This window comes from Neovison vison, chromosome 5 (genome assembly GCF_020171115.1).
Source record: "Neovison vison isolate M4711 chromosome 5, ASM_NN_V1, whole genome shotgun sequence".
NCBI lineage: Eukaryota > Metazoa > Chordata > Mammalia > Carnivora > Mustelidae > Neogale > Neogale vison.
This window is the reverse complement of record NC_058095.1, coordinates 166,921,442-166,941,465: the sequence shown is the minus strand read 5'-3', so window position 1 is coordinate 166,941,465 and position 20,024 is coordinate 166,921,442. Positions and strand designations below refer to the sequence as shown.

The 20,024-nt window shown below is 60.5% G+C and overlaps 1 protein-coding gene across 4 annotated transcripts in view; it reads left to right on the top strand.

Moving 5' to 3' along the window:
* Window positions 1-20,024, top strand: part of RASA3 (RAS p21 protein activator 3) — a 113,367-nt gene that overhangs the window by 77,109 nt on the left and 16,234 nt on the right. For all 4 annotated transcript variants that reach the window (XM_044250171.1, XM_044250173.1, XM_044250172.1 and 1 more), the window contains 10 exons: window positions 8,664-8,744; window positions 9,105-9,177; window positions 11,626-11,702; window positions 13,379-13,483; window positions 14,933-15,089; window positions 15,928-16,076; window positions 16,833-16,947; window positions 17,944-18,018; window positions 18,743-18,866; window positions 19,916-20,022. In XM_044250171.1, the coding sequence (XP_044106106.1) occupies window positions 8,664-8,744; window positions 9,105-9,177; window positions 11,626-11,702; window positions 13,379-13,483; window positions 14,933-15,089; window positions 15,928-16,076; window positions 16,833-16,947; window positions 17,944-18,018; window positions 18,743-18,866; window positions 19,916-20,022 (1,063 nt within the window). The remainder of the gene's footprint in view (window positions 1-8,663; window positions 8,745-9,104; window positions 9,178-11,625; window positions 11,703-13,378; window positions 13,484-14,932; window positions 15,090-15,927; window positions 16,077-16,832; window positions 16,948-17,943; window positions 18,019-18,742; window positions 18,867-19,915; window positions 20,023-20,024) is intronic.

Here is a 20,024-nt window from a genome sequence, read left to right as displayed (position 1 = left end):
GTGCAGGGTCCTTGCCCTCTGAGCCCGGCGAGGCCTCGGAGGGTGCACACCCCGCCGGGCTCCCGCTCCACACTGCCTGCCCCGCGGGCCCCACGTGTGCCTTTGCCGGCAGTACCTGTGGCTGCCGGGGGTCCCGCAGGCGGCTGCCGGGGGTGTCGGAAGTCTAGGGCCGTTGGGAGGGACTCCTGTGAAGAGGAGGTGAAGGCAGAAACCAGCCCTCTGGTGTGAAGGACCCAGGAGACACCAGACGCTCCGGCTTTCCTTGTCTTTGGACAGACGCTTTCCCGAGTTGCCGTCTTCACCGTGTCTGGCAAGCAAGGGCTTCCGTGAAATCGGGGGATGCCCCTTTCTTGGGCTCGGAGTGCAGGCTCTGCCTTAGCACTGTGCTCCCTCCGTCCGGTCACAGAGGGTGGGGGCGGTCGAGGAGGTTCCGCTGTCGTCCGCCGCCCCCAGAGGGCCCTGCCCCGCCACCCACCGCGCTGTTCAGATTTGCCATCTGTTGGCTGAGGGTGGTCTCCGGTGCATCGAGGTTACGGGGCTGTCACCATGGGACACGCAGGAGGACATACGTGGGAATGTGCATGGGACGCCACGTAGCGTGCGGTGCCGTGTGGGACACAGTGAGCTTTGGCCTTCACCCTTCGGTGCTCCCACTCTTCTTAACGTAGTTGCTCTCGGACCCTGTGGCAGTGAGCAGAGAGTTGCCGGTTTTCTCGTCTACCTACTGGTCTGTCCCTTCTTCCAAAACAGCTTAAGGTTTTTTAAAAGCAGCCTTACATGGAATAAGGAATGTGCTTTAGTGGTGCAGGGACCGAACGGACCAGGCTGGGCAGAGAGCTGAGGCGGGTAAATGCGGGAGAGGGGGGGACCAGGATCCCTGTCCTGAGGGCCGCCCTGTCCAGCCACACATCTGCCTGATGGAGGGCGGGTGTGAACCATTTGGCCAGGAGTAGCCGTCATCCTGATCAGAGAACCACGGGTGTGGCACCCACCAGAGCACAAGACTAAGTCATACATCACAGCTACACACTCTGCCGTCCCCACCTGTCCCCAGCCACCATCCACGCCGTCCATGCCGTCCCCTCCTACCCCCAGAGTCTCCGCCGTGCATGCTGTCCCCACCCACCCCAAGAGTCCCCGCCATCCACGCTGTCCCTACCTGTCCCCGCCCACCCTGAGTCCCCCGCCCACGCTGTCCCTGCCTGTCCCCGCCCACCCTCAGAGTCCCCGCCATCCACGCTGTCCCTACCTGTCCCCGCCCACCCTGAGTCCCCCGCCCACGCTGTCCCTACCTGTCCCCACCCACCCCAAGAGTCCCCGCCATCCACGCTGTCCCTGCCTGTCCCCGCCCACCCTCAGAGTCCCCGCCATCCACGCTGTCCCTGCCAACCACGGAAGCACCTCAGACACTTCTCTGTGGAGTCGTCTTAGTGAAAGCACCAGGATTTGCTTGGTTCCTGCATCTTTGTGGTCAATCCCTCTTGCTCCTTCCTCGTGCACACTAGCACACACACCAGTACACACGCTAGTACACATGCTGGTACACACACTACTACGGATGCTAGGACTCCCTAGCACAAACACGAACACACTAGCACACACACTGGAACACACTAACACACTAGTACCCACGTTATCACACACACACTGGCACACACCAGGGTACACACACTAGCACCATACTAGTACACACATTAGCATGCGTGTTAGCACGCACCTAGTAGACACACTAGCAGACACACTACTGTGCATGGAATATGCCGGCATATACGGTACTATGCACGCTAGTAGACACACTAACACACCAGCACACGTTAACGCACTAGTACACGCATTTGTACAGTGCTAGCGTACACACCAGCACACGTTAACACACAGCAGTACTCACGCTAGCACACATTAGTACACGCTAGTACACGTGACTACACACTAATACACATACTAGTTGATGCTGGTACAGAGCTCTGATAACTGGCACACCTAGCAGACTTGCTAGTACACACCAGCACACACTAGTGCCTGTACTGCACACACAAACATGCTGGTGCACACGAGCACACACTAGTACACAGTAGTGCACACGCCGGTGCACATGGACACACGCTAGTGCATATGTCGGCATGTGCTGGTACACACGCTAGTACACTGGTGCGCGCTGGCACACCCATTGGTACATATGGTCACACACACGAGTACACTTTGTTCAGAATCCCAGGGCCGAAGTGTCCCCCACAGGGATGCAGTGAGGAGGGAGGGGTGCCACAGTCACAAAGCAGCTCAGGTCCTCCAGCCAGGAGTCAGCAGTGACTGGGAGACCACGGACTTCTCTTTCTTCATCCCACCTCCCTCCGTCGATTTTTCTTTCACTAAAAAGTACTCTTCACGTACCGTAAAACTCAGCGTTTTCAAGGCTACACTTTGAGTACATTCACAAGGTTGTGCGCGGTTACCCCTAAGCACTGTCCCATTCAGAACATTTCATCCTCCTGAAAATGAAATCCCGTCCCGTGTCGCACCCTTCCCCCTCCCCAGCCCTGACAACCGCTGGTCTGCTTCTACAGATTTGCCCATTCTGGATGTTTTATGTAAATGGAACCACATGCTCTGTGGTTCTCAGTGACTCGCTTCCCTCAGCGAGCTGGAGGTCTTCAGGGGTCATGCCCGCTGTCGCGGGTGTCACCGCCCCCACCCTGTTAAAGGCTGAGCACTGTCCACCGTGTGGGTACACCACATTTTCTGGTCCATCACCCACAGATCCCCGTTGGGTGGGTCCCACCTTTTGGCTGCTGTGAATACCGCTACCGGGACATTCGCGCGTGAGTAGGAGACCAGTTTTCATTTCACTTGGGGACATAGTGGAGCGGCAGAATCGGTGTGTTGTATCCTAACTGTGTTTCAGTTTCTGAGAAAATGCCGGGCTGCTTCTCATGAGGCTGCCCCACCCACGGGGCCCACAGCGTGCGAGGGCTCCAGCCGCTGTGTCCTCGCTCAGCCCAGACCCTCTCGTGAGCCGCCTGCTCGTTTCCTCCCAGTGGTATGAAGCGGTGTTGACTCATGCTTCCCTGAACGATGTTGACCGTCCTTTCCTGTCCTTGTTGGCCGGCTCTGGATCTTCTCCGAAGAAGTGTCTGTTCAAGTCCTTTACGATTTTTTAATTGGGTTATTAGTATTTTATTACAAAGTTGTAAGAATTTTCCATGTATTCTGGGTACTAGACTGTTGTCAAATATATAACTTGAAGACGTTTCCTGTCATCCTGTTGTCCGTCTTCACTTTCTTAACAAGATCCTTTGTGATACAAGAATCTTAAATCTCCATCAGCCGCACCTGTTGTTTCCTGTGCTTAGGTAGATTTCTAAGAGATCTTTTCCCAATCCAAGATCGTGAAGATTGACAGCAGCATTTTCCTTCCAACATTTCTAGGGTCTCGTTCTCCCCTTTTGGTCCTCAGTATGTGTGGAGTTAATGTCTTATGTGCTGTGTCCAGTTGGAGTCAGCGTTGGTTCCTTTCCTTTCAAAGATGCAGTGGTCTCAGCGCCACTCGGGGAAAGGTCCGTTCTGTCCCAGCCGGCTGCCGCCGGGTCACAGTAAATGGTCGGACTTATTCGTGGACCCTGTTCTCCACTGACCTGTGTGCCTGTCCCGTCCCCGTGCTGTAGCACACAGCAGGTTTGGAAGTCAGGGAGTGTGAGTCTTCCATCTTGGTCCCTTTCTCGTGACTCCCGGGCCCTCCTGAGCTCATTCATTTCCATACGAGTTTCAGGATCAACGTGTGAATTTCTGCTGGAGTAGCCGCTGGCATTTCGGTAGCGAGTGTACTGAATCTGTAGATCCGTTCGGGGAATTAGCCATTCGAGCCCTGCCAGCCCCTGAAACAGTCTGTCCTCGTGGTCAGCTCTTCTGTAATCCTCTTAAAGCGTCGCTCTGTTTCTATAAGATCTTAGAAGTGTCCCCTCTTTCATGACTGATTTTAATGATCTGAGTCTTCTTTTCTGTCAGTCTCGCTGCGGGTGTGTCGAGTTGGTGGCTCTTCTCAAAGGTCCCGCTTTTCCTCTCTCGTGTGTTCTGTCCTTTGTTATCTGTGTGATTTCCTTTCTGCCTGTGTAGGCTTTTTGCTTTTCTTTTTCTGGTTTCTTAAGGTGGAAGTTTAGGTTATTAATTTGTGATCTTCATTCCTTTTTAACGTAGGCATTTATAGCTACAAGTTTTCCTCTAATGTTGCAGTCGCGTTTGTATTTTATGACTTTCTTCCTCAGCGCCAAGTTAGTTGTGTGCATTGGGGACTTTTGGGACAGAGCAGGAGACAGTGGCCGCTCCACCTGTGGTACGAAAGGCTCTGGACCCGAGATCCCGGCATCAGAGCTGGCAGACTTCTCTCAGACCCGCGGCAGGCCGCAAACCCCGACTTGCTCCGCACGTTGCTCCTTGTACCGACCTGCGTCTCTGCGTCTCTCCCACACTTGTTCAGAACCACACGTGCTCATGCCCGTGTCTTCGCCTCAGGCCCTCGCCTCTCCGAGGTTACGCGGGCTTGGGCCAACCTCGAGGTGTGTCATGGGCTCAGCAGAAGAGCTGGGCCGAGACCGTTGAGAAGTCGGTTGTGCAAAAGCAGATTCATTCCAGTAGGGTTCCCTGCTCGCCCGAGAATCGCCTCAGCCCTCCCTCCTGGCCAGCAGCACCGTGACGTACTCCCACTCCCCTCCTGTAAGCACTGGGGCCGGGCTCGGCCTGCGCCTGTTGCGGGGACCTGCTCTCAGCACCCCCGACACACGTCCTTCCCTCATTGCAGGGGCGTGACTTTCCGAGGGCTGCTCCAGTCACACACCGCAGTCTCACGTGCCTTAAACAGCAGGAGCGGATTCTGTCCGACTCTGAAATCTGGCCCCGCCACACTCTGTCTGGAGGCTTCAGGGGATGGTCCCTCCTCCTCGCCCAGGCAGTCCCTCTTCACGATACCCCCCACCCCCATCCCGCGTCTGAGCGATCTCCCTCCTGGAAGGACACTAGTCATTGGGTTTAGGGCCATCCTGAATCCAGAATAAGCTCATCGTCTCGAGAGCCCAAGCTTGATTACATCTGCAGAAACCTGTTTCCAAACCAGGTCACATCTCCTTGGGGACTCACCACTCAGCCCCTCACAGCAGGTGACTCCTACTGGCTGACCGTCCTCCCCCCAAAGGCTACAGGACCTACATGCACTCTCAGATCCTTCTGGGCTCTCTTCACCTCTCACCTGGCCTGGTGGTCTTTTGTGGGGTAGCCAGGGGTGTTCTGGCTGAGCTCTCTCTCCCGGCCTCCCCTCTTCTTGCTTCCAGCTTATTGCTCTCTGCTGCCGCGTGCGCCCATCCCCGCCATCCGAAGAGCAAGGCGAGGCCTCGTCTACCTTCCCCAAATGGCAGGTCGCCCTCTGTGAGGTTCTGGTTCTTCCCGGGGGCGTCCATTCCCTGCAAGTTCCCTCCCTGCCCTTATGCACCAGGGAGCGCTTCCTGTGGGCTTTCCCGGCTGCGAGGCGGGCAGGGCAGCATCTCTCCCTTCCCGGCCGGTGGCGAGTGAAAGCTGGGGAAGACCGTGCTGTTGGCTGAGCGCTCTGGTGGCTGTGGTGCGGGCCGAGGGTGTGCGCGATGGGCTCACAGAAACCTCTCCGATCCTTCCGCGCGTGGCTTTCCGACTATAAGCCTACTTTTCCTACTGTTCACTCTTATGTCCACGTCTGCTGCGGGGACACCTGCGCGAGCCTCAGGTGGTTCGGGACCCACCATCCTGCTGTTCTTGTCGGCGTGGAGGGCGTCTGCCAGTCCCCACCTCTGACAGGTGCCTGCTCCGGTGGGAGCGGCCCGTCTTTCCAGCCAGACCTCAGGCTGGACTGTCTCGTGCTTTTCTTTCATCCCCAACAAGGGTGAATAAACCTTTAATCGTTCATTCAGGTCTGTCCTGAGCGCCTGCTCCATGAGCTTCCAAGAACTGCGCGGCCTCCTGTGGCCTCCACCTTAATGGGGAGACGGGATTGTGAGCGTCTCCAGATTTCATTCGCCCGAGCCGAGCGTTGAAAGAGCCTGACGGCTAAGAGCAGCCCACCCAGCACAGGCCAGCACGGCACTGGGCTCTGCTGGGCTCGCCTCGCCGCCTTTCCTGGTACTGCGGGCAGTCTCTTTCGGGTATCCTGTGGCCAACTGCTGGAGGTAGGAATGCCCAGCAGAGTAAATACTTTACTTCTCTCTGCTATTTATCTAGAACATTCCCAAGAGTCACTAGAAGTTGTTCCGAAGACAGTAAGCCTGGAGAGATGTGTTTTGTGTGAAGTACAGGGGGGCTTGGCTTTGTGTGCCCCGGGCAGCCCCCAGGAGCGCCCACCGGCTGTGCGCTGGGCTGTGGCCCACCTGGAGCTGCCCAGGGCCGAGCGAGAGGGAGTCTGGCGCACATCCTCCGGTTTGCGTGCTGGGCCTGCCGGGCAGGAGGGTCCTTTTTTCCTCCCAGATGTCTTCGTGCAGGTCCAGTCTTTGCTTTGAGTCAGAGAACAGAGTGTTTCTCGTGTCGGTCTTCAAAGGAAGGAGAGACGGGGACATCCGGGCGCTGGAGGCAGCTGCTTGTCTAGGGCATCAGATGTGGGGAAACTTGCTTTCAGTTTGGTGCTTAGCATCGAGTTTCTGGCTGTGGAAACCCATGATCTCGGAGGATCTGAAATGTGGGCACACTTACCGTCCAAACCTTCCTGATGAACAAGTGAATGTAGAAGAAGCGTGTTTGCCTTCAGCTGGGTCATTTGCTGCGGGTCAGCACGGGAGCCTCCCCGCACGTCCCCCGAGCAAGCCGTTTGCCCGCTTCTTCCAGCTGCTGTCCTGTCGTCCTCTTCTCCCCGACCTGTCTTGCCCTTCAGTCTGCAGCCGCAGCGGAGGACGCGCGAGCTGCCCCACGGCACCCATTCCTGGAAACATGCTTGCCACAGACAAGATCGCAACAAATCATTCTTTCCCGATGATTTAATGCATGAGGAAATATTTCTTTAATGATCAGTTAATGAAGGGCGGAAGGTAACCGAAGAGCAAGTCGGTGATCTAGGAAAGAAACCCAGAAATACTTTGCAAAGTGGAGTAGGAGTAAAGATGGGAAAAATCAGGTAAGGCTCACGTCGCGGGACTGGCGTGGACACAGCTTGAAGGGCTGTAAGCACCATGAAGGAGAAATGAAGAAAACAAAACCCTGCGACCAGAAAGAAATATTCTGTTAAAATGCTAGAGGTGAACTCCTTCCCAAAAGGGACACGAGATCGCTTGGCTTATGAAGGAGTGTGAGAACCTGGTTGTTTCCTGACTTCCCGATGCCCAGGAGAAGCTGAAGCGCTCATCTCTTCGAGGGAAAGTGACCGCACATCCATGAAGCCAAACGGACGTTCCTCTTCGGGAGGTCAGCTGTCCTGCCATGGTGCAGTGCTGGACCCGGACCCCTCCCACCACAGACAGCTAAGGAGCCGGATGCAGACGAGTGGAACAGTTTGGATGTTGGGCAATCGGCTTTTCGCTCTGTGACCCCAAGTCAGGGAAGCGGACCCAGGAGCCGCAGTGGTCCTGATTTTGTCCTGCAGGTGTGTGGGGGCAGGAGGGCTCCCAAGCGGGGCTGGAGGTGGGAGGGAGCCAGAGATTGCTGTTGGGAGTCTGAGGCCGCTGCTGGTGGCTTCTGGAGAGGAAGGGACTTGCCAGCACTCCCGCAAGCCGTGTGAATAGAGAGGGTAACGCCCTGGGTTCAGGCGGAGCTGAAGGGGCTCGTGTGGGGCTGGGAGGCATTTGACCCCTGCCAACCCGGTGGAGATCCTTGTTCCCAAGGGGGGCTCTGTGCGGACTTGGAGGGCGCACCTATGTGGTGGGACAAACAGTCCCTGGACAGAGGCGGCCGGCGCCTCCCCTGACAGAGCTTCAGGCAAGAATTGCCGTGATCAGTCTGCACCCAGAGACCCTCAGCCTCCAGTCAGCTCTGTCCTTCGGAAAGCAACAGCATCTGGACACCAGCAGCCTGAGATTCCTAACGTCCAGCCGGTGTTCCAGTCGGCGTGCCAGGAACGGGACGAGGGGACCCACGGCCTGGAGCAGGGAGGGTCAGGAGAAGCACAGCCGATGGCAGGATGAGGGGAAGTGGTCGTCCCGGAGCTCGCGTGACCAGCTGGGCTCCCGAAGTTGAAGCAAACCGGGGAGCAGGACAGTCGTGCCGGGACCTGTGGGAGGGCCCGTGGTGTCTGCTGAGCGGCGTGCGTGGCACGGAGCCCGTGCACGGCTGGGTCTGCAGGCCCCTGCGTTGTTGGGGCCCCCGTTTTCCCACCTGTAACATGGCCACGCCGCAGCGCCTGGTCCGTCAGCTCGCAGGGGAGCTGAACTCTCAGGACGTGAAGGCAGCGGCCTCGCCCCCGGGAGGCCCCAGCAGCCTGTGCCCCTCAGAGAAGACAGCCGTGTCCTGAGGGCAGCGCTCACAATTTCCTGCCCCCACGTGCCTTCCGGTTGCAAATCGATGCACCCGTCCGTGTTTATTGGGAGCGTCTGGGCCACAGGGGACCGAAGCCTCCCAGGGCTCATGGTCCCGGCTGTGGACAGCCACCTGCCACGGCCTCAGAGCCGCCTGGGGAAGCTGCCTGTGGGCCCCTCCCACCCCGCTCCTGATGCCCCTGTCTCTCTCCTCAGCATCCTCGAGTGCCAAGGCCTCCCGATTGTGAACGGGCAGTGTGATCCTTACGCAACTGTGACGCTGGCCGGACCCTGCAGGCAAGTACTCTGCGTGCACCTGCGCACGGGGCGGGTGGGTAAGTGGCCCGCCGTGACGATGCTGGGGCTTCCACAGAAGTGCAGGAGAGGCTGTGCGCTGGGACGTGGCTTCTGACTTACCCTGGTCTCCTCTGTGGCCCCGAGATTGCTTTCTGGAAACAGCCCCTCTCTTCCCTACGCTGGGTGCCTTTGGCTCAGTAAAGCTTCCTGATTTGCATACTGTGTGGGTTGGAGACAAACAGAAATATTGATAAGTAGCAGGAGGAGGTTACTGGTGCATTTGATCACTCAGTCTGAAGGTGCGAAGACTCGGCGTCCACAGCGTTCGTTTTAACCTTAACCCCTCCTCCTCGGTTACAGATCAGAAGCAAAGAAGACGAAAGTGAAAAAGAAGACCAACAACCCCCAGTTTGATGAGGTGTTTTATTTTGAGGTTGGTATTTGAGCCCCGTGGATGTCACATGGAGACCCTTGGGGAAGGCATGTCTCTGGCCCTGGGCTCCGGCTTCCTCCTGCAAGTTCTGGAATGACCCCGGCGCGATGCCTCCCTCCCAGCCTGCGGCGTCAGCCCGGCTCCCAGGAACTCCCCTCTGGCCCCTGGGGAGAAAGGCCATTTGTTGCTTCCTTGGTTTTGAGTTGAGTCCTGACGAGTTGTACGTCCCAAGTTGTCACGATCGGTGTGTTTTTCACCGTTTGCCTGTTTGGGGTTTTTGGTTTTTGCTTGCTTCACCTGGTCTTTCCTGAGCAATGGAGGGAGGCTTGTCTCCCCAGAAATAGTGAAGTGTTTTGAAGCAGAAGAGCAAATGCGTTTGAACGCAGAGATCCGCTGGCGTCCTCTCAGGACGGGGAACCGCTGACGTTCGTGAGACGGGAGGCCTGCGAGGCGAAGGCAGGACAGTCGCAGACGCGGCGGCAACAGTGTGACCCTGGCCCAGAGCCAGTGTATTCGGAGCGATGTTTCTCCCGCGAGGGTTTCTCGAGGGTCTCCTGTGGACCGGGTCCTGGGGGCTGAGGTGCATGAGCCTCTACCCCTATCTTCCCGAGTTTGCCCCAAGCAGGGAAGCGTGCACAGGGCAGGTTGTGCCCGTGGTGAAGTGACTGTTAAGTCAGTGGCCCTGGAGAGCCACAAGCAAACAGCCTCTAGTCCTGCCTGGAAAGAGTCTTCCCAGAACGGCGACCCTTGGGTGCAGTCTGGGAGGGGGCACTGTGAGGCTGCCAGGAAGCGCGTCTCTAAACGTTGGGTGAGGTTGGGGTGAGAAGGGGGAGTTTTGGAAGTGGGGGAGTTGGCTCAGAACCGAGGAGCTCACGTGCAGAGAAGCTGGACATGTTCTGATGGATCCAGAAGCCCACAGGTTTCTAGAACATTGGAGGCTGCAGTCAGGCTTCTTGGGCCACGGTGAGGGGGCGTGGAGTCGGAATGCCAAGGGCACAGCACCATTCTCTGTCCCAGAAGGACATGCTTATTCCATCGCCTGGTGCAGAAAGGGGTTAAAAGACTCAGGGTTGGTCAGGAAGCTGATGCGGTCAGCCTTATCTCCAGAGGGGCCATGGTGGGGCTCCACCAGCAGGGAGGGGGTCTGGGACGGAGCGTGAGGACAGCTGTTGGTCTGAATTCTGTACTAGAGCCGCACCGGCCTGCCTCGTCCCTGCAGTCTGGAACGGCTGAGGTCAGCTCCTCCCAAGCTTGCGTTGCACACAGTAAGGCCCAGACTTTTTGCTGCCGTGTGGGCCTCCTGGACAGAGACACCCACTTTCTGTGTCATATTCTTCTATTTCACTCTGCAAAAGCACGGGTCTCCACTTGCTAGATAAATCTCGCCAGCCCCACATGCCGCTGAGCACAGACCTGCATCCTGCAGGGTCCCAGGGACAGTCCAGACCTGGGCCCTCGGTGCTGTGGCTAGGGCCTACCTGACACCTGCCTCCCTCACAGCCTCAGGCCACAGGACCTTGGAATGTGCTTCTCTCTGGAGTTTATGGTCTGAGCCCTGCTTAACACCTAAAACCCCTTTGGATTTTCTGCACCCGCTTTCTTCTTCTCTTGCCAACAACCCCACAGTTCTGACTTAGCCTGAGTCCCAGTGGTTGGCTTTGGGGTCGTAGACAGTCTCCTATAGGGGTTTCAAAAGGAAGTAGTGTCCAAACCATTTTCTTCCAGGGTAATGCCTAGGCTTCCTTAAAAACTCTTCAGTATCTGAACGAAGTTATTTGAGGTTCTACAAAAGCCGTCTTCGTTCCCTCACTAGATGCGTTAGGTACCCATGCAGAAGCCCTGTGACCGCCTCACTAGAAGCCAGACCGTGAGCTGTGTCAGACGGTGGAGACTCTGGGGGGCTTCCTGGAGGAGGTGGCATTTCAGAGTCACCTTCAGGCTTCCCAACATGGGCCTGAGCGAGGAAGAGGCCGGTGGTGACCTGGGCAGGGGTGCAGGCTGCGTGCTGGATGAGGGGAACTAGTGGGGGCTCCGCGGGGCTTTCAGAAGCCTCAGCTGGCAGTGGACAAGGCCTGAGCTGGTTGGCGGCTGGACGGGTCCCCTGCTTGTGCGGTGTCAGCACCCCGGGCGGCCACCGAGCCGTAAGGGTGGAGGTGCTGAGATGGGGAGGTTGGGGAGGAGCGACTTCGGGACACGGGGTGGGGGTGGGGGGGAGCTGAGGAGGGAGGGAGTCAGCCGGGTGCCTGCAGAGGGGAGGCGGTGGTGTTAGGGGAGTGAGGAGGCAGCCCCCTGGAGAAGAGGCTCCAGCCATGCCTGCAGGCTGAGACCCCACCTCTGCTCTGGGTGGGGGACCCACAGCCTTTCCCCAGGCCTGGGGGCGGCCAGGACACAGGGTACTCTGCGGGCAAGGGCATGGCACACACGGGCTTCCTCCCGTCCGCCCCCCAGGTGACCAGGCCCTGCAGCTACAGCCGGAAGTCCCACTTTGACTTCGAGGAAGAGGACGTGGACAAACTTGAGATCCGGTGAGCGAGATGCAGGGTTTCTGGGCTCTGGCCTGGCGGCTCCAGTCTGGACCCGCCTCGTCTGCTGGTTTTCTGTGCTTCTGAAAGGAAGGGAATGCAAAGAAAGGAATTCTCAGTTTTCTGGTAATTTCAGTACTAGGACATGGGGAGTTGGTTTGAAGGAAGAGCCAGGAACTTGCCAGGGGCTCGTGGGGCGGCTGAGAGGACATTGACTCAGGCAAGGGACGGTTTTAGTGCCGTACCTTCCGCGAGGGGAGGCCGACGGCCTCATGCTGCCCCCCTGCACCTGGCCCTGCTGCCCGGGGGTCCTCGCGCTGCAGGCCTGGGTGTGTGTGGTCCGCAGCAGAGCCCACCGCAGGTCCGGCTCCGTCCGTCCTGGGGGCCTTGGGGTCTCACCTCACGCCCAGCACCCGGTGCCTCAGAGACCCTAGCCGGGCATCTTTTCCCGTCGCTCTGGGCCGGGGCCGACCCTGAGGGACCCTGCCGATCTGAGCTGGTCTACGGTCTGGTTTCCTGTGGGCTCCAGGTCTCCTGAGGCCCGTGAGGCTCCCAGGCTTCCCACTGGGAAGAAGGGCTCAGGCAGGAGGCGCGTACCCGGAGGCCCTTCCCCCACCCAGTGTGGGACCCTCGGGCTCGCTCTTTGTTCCTCTCGTGGCTTGGAGCACTGAGGGAGGCTGGTCTCCACACACAGGTCAGAGGTGTTTCCTCTTTAAGTCTTCCATTACAGAGAACCCGCGGCCAGGGGGCCCGGCTGCGTGTCTGAAAGTGCCGGTGGCGGTCAGAGGCCGTGCTAGAGGCTGGCCATGCCCCAGCCACCCTCGGACACACAAGTCTCTCTTGTTCAGAAGCAGAAGTGCTCGTACAAGACTGGGCTTTAAATTTGAGAGCGGAGTCGTAGCTGTTGCATTTTAAGCAGACGAACAAAAATGTCCTTAAATATCGCCCTTATTGAAAAGAAGAAAACACAGCCTGGCAGCTCTGCTACGGGGTCGCTTGACGAATTAAAGGTTCTGCTCTCCTTATTCTGAACGTGCCACGGGGCCGTCGTTCCTCCCCACGTCCCTGACACATACATGCTCCTCTAGCAAACCCTGCACCTTCCAGACACCTGTGGCTCCCGCCTGGACCTCGGGGGCCGCAGAGGGCTGACGCGGCCTTCTAGAACTTTCCGCGTGACTGCCGAGGGTGGTGAGAGGGAACTGGTCTTGGACTGTCCGCTCCTGGAGTAATCGGGTGCAGGTGTTTAGCATGGGGTGCGCGGGCGTTTGCTGCCTTGCAGCCGGGACGCCGTTCCTCCCTCCGCGCTCCCGTCCTCACACACGCACAGTCGCCGTGGCCTCACATCGTGGGAACACCAAGAGTACCACCCTGGGGCACCGTCTTCCCATGCTGCTGAGAAGACAGAAGGCCCCTCACCCCGACACCAGGCCCCCAGCTCTTCTCCCTGCCCCCAAGGCCCGGGGAGACCCCCATCCCCGTGCCAGGCACATCCTGCGCTGACCTCACATTTCAGACATCCCCAGTCAGTGTTGCTCCTCACAGAGAGACTGTGGGGCCGTGGGACCCGGGGCTCTGATCTGCCCCGACGCCCCTGGGGATGCTGAGGAGCGCTGCTGTCCCCTGCCCTCCCGAGGTCACCCCATACGGAGCTCTGTGGACCGTTGGCTGTTTTTCAGAGTTGACCTCTGGAATGCCAGCAACTTGAAGTTTGGAGATGAGTTTCTGGGAGAGCTGAGGGTTCCACTGAACGTGCTCCGCCAGTCCAGCTGCTACGAGGCCTGGTAAGCGTCTGTGCACCGTCCCGGTGGGTGGACAGACGGAGCTGCTGTGAGCAGGCAGAGTGTGGGGGCGCCGGTCAGCTCCCACTGGCCAGACGCCGTGGCTTGGCACATGGCCCGTACTCACTCTTGCGAGGTGACAGGGTTGCCGGTGAGAAACTGGGGGCGCACGGCTGCCATTAGGGCAGGCGGGGGCGGAGGGAACGTCACGAGAATGGTGGCCGAGGCCCTCGACAGACACAGAGGCAGGGCCATGAGAGCCTTGCAGCTTTGAGGACAGGCCCGGGCAGGGAGGGCAGGCCGCGTGCTCCCGAGGGCCCACCGCACCAGGCCTTCCCCATGGCCCGTCCTCCAGGAGTCACCTGCTGAGGAACCAGGCAAAGGTGTTGTTCCAGGCCAACCTCCCCGCGCTCTGCCTCCCAGTCACCCAGCGCCTTTGTTTTATTTCCCGACCGTTCCGTAAATCAGCAGCGACTGTCATCACCGTGACTGCAGACACCCACAATGGGGACATGGCGTGGTCACAGGCCATATGCCGCAGGCCAGACCTGCCACGTGGGCGGGCTTCTGTGTGTTGTTCCTCACAGCAGTTTGCAGTCACCGGGACACGGGAATTTGTCTTCAATTCCGTGAGGACAGCGGGTTCTCTTCCTGCTGGGGTCACTCCTAGTCCTGTCACCAAGAAGGGACAGTTACATGGCAGCCCAGCGGATGTCCACCCAGGGCCTCAGGTGGCCAGGTGCCCCTGCCCGATGCAGGGTGCCCACATCCCGGGGCAGGCTGCGTGGCTCGTCAGCTCAGAGCAGACAGGGTTCCCGCACGGCCTCGCGGGGTGGGACCGAAGACAGGGGTGTCCAGTGAGAAACCCCAAGGACGGGACCCCGAGCTCCGGTGGCCGGCCTGCTTCCCAGCGCCGTCGGCAGCCCCTCTGCCACCGGGAGCTCCGACGCTCGTTGGCCGGAGCCCGGTCAGCTCTGCCCTCGCTGCCCTCCGTTGTCCGGGGCCCGTCTCCACAGACGGCGTTCCCTTAGCTCCTTTCTCATTTCCCTCTCTCGAGCTCCTACCCCTTCCATCCTTCCTGTGTAATCAGCCCCCAGAGGGAGGATAAGGTGGGGGGCGCCCCACGACATGCACCCCGCAGGGGTCTCTCGCTGAGAAGGGCTCTGGCGCCTGGACCCTGCGTGTTGAGGGGGTGCCGTGGAGAAGGACGGAGCATGCGCCCACACCCGGACCCTGTGGGGTGGGGGCTCTCACGAGAAACACCCTGCCGGGGGCTCCACGGGGGAGTGGCCCCAGCGCGGGGGGCGGAGAGGTGTCCGGCAGAACTTCCTGGAGCCCCTCCTGCCTCAGACCCCGACACAGCCCGTGGCGGGCGGCCAGTGCATCCTGGAGGGAACCGTCCCTGGAGGGTGCCGCCGCCTCACGCCGCCCTTCCCTGTGTCCCACGTCCAGGTACTTCCTTCAGCCCCGAGACAACGGCAGCAAGAGCCTGAAGCCGGGGGACTTGGGGTCCCTGCGGCTGAACGTGGTATACACTGAGGACCACGTCTTCTCATCCAGCTACTACCGCCCGCTGCGGGACCTGCTGCTGAGGTCTGCGGACGTGGAGGTGCGTGAGTGTGCGGGCCCCTGCTGTGTCCTGGGCCGCCTGCAGCCCCCCCAGTGAGCCAGACCCTGCGGCCCTGCGGACCCCCACGGCCCTCCACGGCCGGCTGCTGACCCCAGCCCCTCTCCTCCGGCCCCCCGCCCACCTGCCAGCTCCGGACCCTGGTCCCCCAGTCCCATCTGGCTCCAGCCCCCCACCCCAACCCTGCCCCTGACCTCTGAGTCCCCTGCCTCGGTCTGGCCCTGCGCCCCACCCCGGCTCAGACCCCAGCTTCAGCCCTCGGCTCCCTCACCCTTGTTTGGCTCCACCCCGTAGCCCCTCCCAGCTGCCCCCCACCCACCGCCACCCCCACAAGGCACGGAGCCCACCTCTGGCCCTGCATCTGGGCAGCCAGCTCCTGGTGGGAGCTTACTGTCCCCCAAGTCTGCTCTGTGTCCAGAAATACCTGCATCTCCCTTTGCTGGAGGGACGGAGGCGTGAGCCCCACACCCCACCTGCAGTTAGAGCCCTGCGGGGACCCAGCAAGGCTCATGGTTTCGGATTTGTATGAGGCCCTGAGGTCACCGGCCTTAGTTCTAGAGGTGGAATCGTGTGGAAGAAACCCCAGGAGCGGACCCGGAGCACGTGTACAAATCGGAGGGCTGGACGTGGGCGCTAGAAAAGACGTGGTTCTTTCTCAGCTTGGTGGGAGAGGCACTACGGGACAGCGTCGGGGTGTGGGCCCCGGTGTGGGGACCCTGAACCACCTACTCACCGTGCCCGGTGGGGAGTGGGGGTCTGCAGCCAGCCCCCAGGGCTGGGGGGCTCGCGCTGGGGTCCCACGGTCTCTCCTGTCCCACAGCCGGTGTCCGCGTCCGCCGCGCACGTCCTGGGCGAGGTCTGCAGGGAGAAGCAGGAGGCGGCTGTTCCCCTCGTGAGGTTCTTCCTGCACTACGGCCGCGTGGTGCCGTTCATCAGCGCCATTGCCAGCGCCGAGGTCCAGAGGACCCAGTGAGTGAGCCTCGGGCTCCATGACCTCACCTCTCCGAGGGCTGCGGCCTGAGTCAGTGACCACCCTGTGGTGAGGGCCGGTCTGGGTTGGTACCCTCAGCGCCGAAGAGAGTGCAGAGTTGGGACAGCAGAAGGGGCCCGTACCGGCTCAGGTTTTCTGTCCGAAACACACTGTTTTTTTAAAAATGCACCTTTTCTGGGAAATCCCAAGGTGTGAGTGCAGGAAGGAGGTGAACGAGAGCGCGGGTCGCCTCGGGGGTGACCAGAGGGTGGCAGCTTCAGTACTAGGCCCACAGCAGGGGACTGGGTCACGGCTGCCCCAGGACCTGTGCCCACTCTGCAGGGATGGGTCTGCCAAGAAGAGTCTGTCCCTGGAGCTCTGGGTTCAGAAGGACCCAGATTGCACCCGAGTGTAGAGATGGCGTGAAGCACGTCCTGTTAGGCTGACCTTGGGTCTGGTCCTTAGAGGCTTGGTGTGAAACGGGCCTCACAAAGGGGCGGGGCTGTGGGTGTGGGGAGGTTGTGCTGACCGGTCGAACCGCCGTGTACAGTAGGTGTGTCACACACGCCCACCTGGGGGGCTCAGGGTGCCCCGACGCAAAACATCTGGCTGGGTCTCATTTTCCTCCCAGAACATCTGGAAGCAGGCCAAGCAGGGTCTGTCTCTGCATCCGCTGGGCGTGGGCCAAGGACACGCTCGGTGTCCGTCATCCCCTTGCTCTCCAGGACAGACTCGCCTTCAACGCTGTTTTACAGGGACCCCAACACCATTTTCCGAGGAAACTCGCTGACCTCCAAGTGCATTGACGAGACGATGAAGCTGGCCGGGATGCACTACCTGCACGTGACCCTGAAGCCCGCCATAGAGGAGGTGAGTGGGGGTCCCACCCCGTGGCCCCCAAGGACGGGGCACGTCAGGGTCTCCGGCAGGCCCAGTTCTGCTGGGGAGGGGCGTGAGGGACGCTCGCTCCCCAGGACACTGCGCGCGGACGGCAGGCAGCTCTGACCCCTGCCCCCAAGACATGGCACGCGGACGGCAGGCAACTGAGACCCCCTCCCCCCGTGACACTGTGCGTGGACGACAGGCAGCCGTGATGCCCCCCACGACGCTGTGCGCAGACGGCAGGCAGCCGTGACCCCCTCCCCCCATGGCAGGCAGCCGAGCAGAACGGCAGCCCTGACTGAGGGGCTCCTGCCACCTCCCCTCCAGCCTCACCGCAGGGACCTGCCCTGTGTACTCCAGGATCTTTCTCATTGTCTCAAATTAAAAAAACGTTTACTTCAGGAAGTTCTTTATTCTACTCAAGACAGAAAGACATGCAGAGAAACACTGGTTTTTCGGAGACCACCCCTTTCTTTCAGCTGTGGGTCCCCTGAACCCGCGTGCAGCGTTCTCTCTAGGGTCCCCTCAGCTGTGCGTGGCCTCCTGGTACCACTCACGCGGGGACAGGCGCAGCCGGGGCTCCACATGCTTCCTCCCTCCGTGGCCCTGAGCGCCTTGCCCAACCTCTGTGGGGTCCCTGAGGGGTAGCAATTCCCCCAGAACAGCTTCGTCAAGTGCAGGAACGTGAGGAAGTTTAGACTCACATGCTGGTTTGGTCCGTGGGCGCAGACCTGCCAGCACTTGGGAGGAACCACATTTTTAACCCTGATGAAACCTGGTCGCAGGCACTGACGCGGAGCAGTCTTCGAGAAGGTCCGGAATTCCTCACGGGCCGTAGCGCACCCGTGGCCGCACTGAAGGCCCTCCTCCCCCCGCCGCCGAGGGCCTGGCTGTGGCTCCGGAGGTCGCTGCCGAGCCCCTGACCTCCACCCACCTGGGATCCTGGACCAATGGTCACTCAGTCCTTATAAATGCACTTTTCAGATATGCCAGGGCCACAGACCCTGCGAGATTGACCCTGTGAAGCTGAAGGATGGGGAGAACCTGGAGAACAACATGGTGAGACGTTCTCGTCTGCTCAGCACTCTTCAGAGCAGGCTGCCTAGCCGCAGGAGCTGGGCACATGGCCACCCTGGGGGCTCCGCGTCTCCCTAGGATTTGGGGTGGGGACCCTACCGGGACGCTCTCTTGGCGTGTCCTCCTGGGCCTGCAGCAGGGTGACTGGCCCTTTGGCTGCTGACTCCCGTGCCGTCCCTTCTCCTGGGGTGGCCGGAGCCTCCCCACCGGGCTGGCCCGTGGCCTGGCTTCTTCCCAGCCTGGTCCGTCTTCCTGCAGCAGCAGACGTGGGTCCCAAACCCTGGCCATGTCCCCCTGTGTTCTCCTGAAGAGGGTCTGTCTTTAGGACAGCCAGACTCTGATGGGACAGGGAGCGGTCATCTTCCGTAGGGTTTCCTCAGGGTAAGTCTTTTTCATGCCTGTGAGGGAAAGAGACGGGGCTTTCTGTTGGGAAGGTGCGTTCCGGGGGATTTCGTCCCTGTCCAGTTAGTGAGATGAGCGTTGGGGAGGGACCCGCGAGGCTAGCCCCCCGCAGAGCGGCAGGGGCTCGCCCGGTGCTCGCCCCGCTGACGGCTGACCCTGTGCGCCTGCTGAGGGGACGTGCGTCCGTGGCCGCCACAGCTCTCCACGGCTGCTCCCTCCCTGGTGTGCTCGACTACCGTGGGGGCCTGCAGGGTGGCCTGGGCCACAGGGGCCCTTGGGGTGACCGGGCTGCCCCCCGTTGCAGGAGAACCTGCGGCAGTACGTGGACCGTATCTTCAGCGTCATCACCAAGTCGGGGGTGAGCTGCCCCACTGTCATGTGTGACATTTTCTTCTCTCTTCGAGAGGCGGCTGCCAAGCGCTTCCAGGGTGAGTCTTTGGTGTGGAAAACATCCACAGCTCCCTACGGGGAGGTCCCTTTCCCCGCCACCAGGCCCCTCGAAGCCAAGAAGGGACGTCGCGGAGTCCTGTGGATGTGGTTCCAGCTGTGGCCGCGGGGTCGGCGCCGTGCACACACAGCATCCCTCTGCCGCCCAGCCGGGCTCCAGGTCCTGCCTGCCGTGGCACTCAGGGGAGCCCGGCCCAGGGCCCAGGTGGGAAGGCTGGCTGGCCGGATGTTGTCACAGTGGTTAGTTCAGGACGCAGCGGTAACTTTTGTGCGTTTGGGCCCGTCCAGTCAGAGAAGCCGCCCTCCTGGCTCTTCGCGGTTCTGGCTGGAAGGTCGAGGCAGCACTCGGCACCCCACGTTGTGCATGTCTGTCTTCTGCACCTTCAGGAGAGACAGGATGACCCCTTTGTGGACGTGGGACAGGAGAGGTCCCGGGGATGAATCGCCTTTTCAGTCGTGCCCGTTGGTTGGGGATTCATCTTGTGCAGACGTGCCCATGGGTGGAACAAAGGTGGCCTTGGGCGGCAGGTGTTAGGTTGACTGAGGCCTGGGGTCCAGGCTGAGGAGGGGACAGTGCGGTGTCTGGGTCCCCGTGCCATCCAGCAGGCCCCGACCATGGCCCTGCCGCACCCTTTCCTGAGGAGCCCGTGGGTCAGCCCAGATGTGTCGTGCTGCCTCCAGGAGCTGCAGAGCCCCCTGAGCAGTCCCTGGACCCTGCCGGGGGCCCCCTCGTGCCTGCCGGTGGGGACGCCTCTCAGCTTGTCTCACCATGGAGGCTGGGCCTCACATCCAGCTCTGCAGACAGGCCCTGCTGCCTTCAAACTCATGGGCTTCAAGCTCGGGGCGCCCCGGCCCTCAAACATTCGGGGTCGCTCGGGGTCAGTGAGCCAGGGCCTGCCTGTCATAGCCCCGTCCCCAGGAGGCGCTGAGCTATCCGTGGTGCCCAAGGGGAGAACAAGCCAGCAGGTGCGCTGGCTCGGGCCAGGCCCGGGACTCCACGCCCTCACTGGATACCCTGTCCTGGCTGCAGACGACCTGGACGTGAGGTACACAGCCGTGAGCAGCTTCATCTTCCTGAGGTTCTTCGCACCCGCCATCCTGTCCCCCAACCTCTTCCAGCTCACACCTCACCACACGGT